The sequence below is a fragment of the Triticum aestivum genome, chromosome 6B (assembly GCF_018294505.1).
Source record: "Triticum aestivum cultivar Chinese Spring chromosome 6B, IWGSC CS RefSeq v2.1, whole genome shotgun sequence".
NCBI classification, from domain to species: domain Eukaryota; kingdom Viridiplantae; phylum Streptophyta; class Magnoliopsida; order Poales; family Poaceae; genus Triticum; species Triticum aestivum.
In genome coordinates this window covers 72634047-72637722 of record NC_057810.1, presented here as the reverse complement: position 1 = coordinate 72637722, position 3676 = coordinate 72634047, and the positions used below count along the sequence as shown (strand labels likewise).

Sequence of the window (3676 nt, the reverse complement as noted above, 5' to 3'; positions counted from 1 at the left end):
TGATACGGAGATTTCAATTAATGTGGATCTCATGTTTGATATGTTGGATGGATTTCCGTAACTGAGACCCTTCCCTGTGCTCACAGGGAATTTTAAAGACGGGTAAGTATGTTTGCAGATTTATTGCCCCATTGGCCAATAATAAATTTGATTTTACCTCCAAAAAATGCATTGTGGTATGTGGGATTGTTGGATATTTGGAGTATACATGTCCCAGGGACCTCTTGCAATTTTTGCATGATTATATTTCAGGAGGAACAACATGATTTCTTTCTAAAGGCAAGATTAGAGTTTCTAATTCCAAATATCGAAATTAGGTCTTTAAGTGGATTTGGTTTACGGAAGTGGGATCGTGCATCCCAGAGATGGTACAACATATGGAAAGCGTGATAGGGGTAGAAGTTTACAAGTTTCACCTCCACTAAACTCCTAATGAAAGACAAAAAAAAGATAAGAGCTAAAAACAGCATCAGAAATCAGTAATCTGGTTTTTGGGATTTTACATTAGTCACCTCAGTCATTTTTCAGCAATCATGAAAACCCAATAGAGATATCTAAGAGATGCACTTTCAACAACCAGTCGCCAGAGGAATCTTCTGGAATATAAGACGTTAACATTATTTTTCTAAAATATATTAAATTTAAGACCCATGTAGAAACTTAGTTCAAGTCTCGATGTTGAGAAGGTTGGTTGCATGCTTTCTAAATGACTATCTACATTTAAAATGGAGCAGCTGACATCATGTATTGTATAGGGACAAAGATCATGGAATCACAAATTAGTTATGTATAACCTTAAATAGGTCTAACTTGTAGTAACAACTGACCATGCAACAATGACTTTCATCTCACATGAGTGAACCATAAGGATAGCACAACTCCTACCAAATTTCCTAGGCCTGAAAATAGTTTCATCTTCTGCATTAACTTGTTCCCCGTTTGTGTATTCTGTTGCCGCAGAAATTTTCAGCCTTCCATTGATTTCTACGCAAGCAACATTGCGTGAAAGATTGATCATACCATCAGTGGTAAGTGGCAAGTTGCCATCTTCAAGAGAGAGAAGGGGGACTTTCCTGCCATCTAGACTAACTGTGCTTGCACTGAATATACCTCGACAACCATCTGGCCAAGAACCACGAATAACTTGTATATTGATTGTAGCCTCCACTGATTTAGCGAGAAGGGCGAATGCCCACTCTATTCTTGATAGCTTGCTAGTTGCAACCTCCTTAATCACACGTGAATAATTCGGATTGAATGTTCTGAACTTTGCAGCTAAGAGACTTAAATCTTTATCTTCAGATTCATTAGTGCCGCTCTTGACTTTCAACACAAGCTCGAATCGCCCAGTATCCGACACATGAGACAACACTGGAGCACGAGTTGGACCTGCTAGTGTCAAGTATGGATCCTGCATGCAATAATTAATTACATAAGTATTACGTACTGTTTTTGTAAAACAAGGGTGGTAAATTAATATAGTCCTATTTAATAAGAAAAAAACATGAAATATGGCCAACCTATATAGTATAAAGGTTTTTGTAAGTAAATGGCAATAAATAGGTCATGATTGTGTCAGTGACTGAAGATATGAAAAATCGAGCACGTACACAAAACTTAGAAGACACTGAATTGAATTTTCAAGCTACATTCACCATATATAAACTCACGCAATATGTATGTATATAATATATATACTCTGTTGAACGATTGGATGTTTATACGAACCATGGATGTGATCGTTTGGCAGTTATCCCTTGCGCGGGCAAAGATAATATTGCGGTTGCGGTCTAGGTGGTCTCTTATCGCGATCAAGCCATACACCTCCAGTGGCCACCGCAGCTCCTCTGCTATTGCGGAGACTTTGAAGGAAAAGATCTGCAAAGTCCCTGTCGGACGGGCGTTCCAAGCTGGCTCAGCGTCGGTGAAGCGCATGGCAGGGATGCCCGCTGCATGCATTGTCATAGATAGATGGTTATAGTGTTGTAGCTTAATTATAAGCAATGTTTGAACCGGCCGGCCGGCGCAAATCAAAAATTGGATGGATGGAGAGAGTTTGGAATCGGATTTAGTGAGTAGGGGACTACTTACTGGTGTCCTCGTAGGAGCTACCTGCGCCTCTCCGATGCGCCCAGCTCCATTTATGGCGATAGCAAGCAGCGAAGTAGGCCTCTCGGTCGGGCGTCGTCGACCAACCGCCCCTCTCCGAGGACATCCTCTGGTACATCTCCAGCTTCTCCCCGTCCAGCCTCTCCCGGTACGCCTTCGCCTCGGGGTCTCCCGTCTTGGCCCAACAACGCACCGCCTCCTCCTCCTCCAGCAGCTGATCCTTCCTGCGCGCCTCCTCTGCCATCGCTCTGCACACCTTCCTCCTCGCGTTGTCGAAGTCTACGTCTGAACGTACCCTCGCCTCTTTGGCGTCCATGGGGATGGAGTATTCCCTCCTCATCGCCTGCAGCGCGTCCAGCCACCATGCCCACGACTTGTACGACTCGCCGTCCGCCATCGATCGGTGAATCGATCGTGGCGCTTTTCCTTTCCTTTCTGCTCCCTGCTGATCTCTGCATTAACCTAACGGTGGATCCAAAACAGATCGCGGAGTCGCAGATTTGTTGGGCTCGATCGGTTAGGACTGACTCTTCTTTTCTTTCTTTTTTGCATAGATTAGGGCTTACGACTCTGCGCAGTTTTTTTTTTTAGCATAGGACAATGCACAGTTGTAAAGAAGTCTGATTCTATTCTAAAAAAAACAAGTTTGATTCTCATGACACGTACAGCGTGTACGCTACGTATATGTTGTGTTTTAGATTTATAGATAGAGATCGATCAGCCCTAACATCTCGCCAAACCTTAAACCTTGGGGGGACACCAGAGGCGGAGGCATGGAGCATTCGTCAATCTCAGAGACGGACTCCGCGAGTGCTCCAATAATTAAAATGGATCATAATTCCGATGCGTACTTCAAAAGTTATAGCCTTTTAAAGTTTTGTAAAACTTAATTTACTGCATTTTGGGCAGAAACAGAAGCCACCCATGTGCTCATTACGTATTCATGCAGCTCACGGGTGCCTCTAGTCTTGGGGCACCCTCAGATTCCGGCCTCATCTGTTCCCACGACCAGAAACGAATTTTCGGCAACCATTTCTCTTCTTCGCATTGCAATTGATGATCAACTACATTAGTAGCACATTCCTGTAGCTGCCACATCCGTGCTGGCGGTCACAATCTGTGACCCCTTCTAGAAAAGCAAGTCAAAACCTTGAATTGTTGCGGGTTGGAAGTAGAGCTTTGTGTAGTTGAAAGTTCATTTTCTGTTTTGTATTTTGTGTGACCAAATTTGATTGAAAGTAAGTGAATCTGTTTGAGATGTTTGTCATTTATTAATTAATTAACTGGTAGGTTTGATGATAACTTCTTTTCTCCTGGTTGAATCTGGTTGTAAGTTGTTAAAATTTGAGTTGGAAGAGGGACTGTTTGAGGTAGAAATATTGTTTTGTTTTGCCGACACTTCTATATCTTGTAATTGAAATGAACTCATCTATATTAGGATTGACCCCCGCCCCCCTCACCCTGTCACCTATAAAAAAAGGAACCCTTTTTTCCTACTTGAAAGCTTACATATTGAAAATGCGACGACATGTTTTATGTTTTCATCATAGTCTTGCTTGAGAGAGAG

The 3676-nt window shown here is 42.5% G+C and overlaps 1 protein-coding gene across 1 annotated transcript; it reads right to left on the bottom strand.

The window, feature by feature from the left end:
* Positions 1-769: 769 nt before the first annotated feature.
* Positions 770-2665, bottom strand: LOC123133538 (uncharacterized). Its single transcript, XM_044553012.1, has 3 exons — positions 2092-2665; positions 1729-1949; positions 770-1411 (listed from the first exon to the last, which is right to left on the bottom strand). The coding sequence occupies exons 1-3, from the start codon at positions 2504-2506 to the stop codon at positions 806-808; spliced, it is 1242 nt and encodes a 413-aa protein (XP_044408947.1). The 5' UTR covers positions 2507-2665; the 3' UTR covers positions 770-805.
* Between the last annotated feature and the right edge of the window lie 1011 nt (positions 2666-3676).

Coding starts and splice junctions, on each gene's coding strand:
- LOC123133538 (XM_044553012.1), bottom strand. CDS start 2,506: ATGGCGGACGGCGAGTCGTACAAGTCGTGGGCATGGTGGCTGGACGCG. Junction 1,950..2,091: donor TAGCTCCTACGAGGACACCA/GTAAGTAGTCCC, acceptor CAATGCATGCAG/CGGGCATCCCTGCCATGCGC. Junction 1,412..1,728: donor GCCAAACGATCACATCCATG/GTTCGTATAAAC, acceptor TATTGCATGCAG/GATCCATACTTGACACTAGC.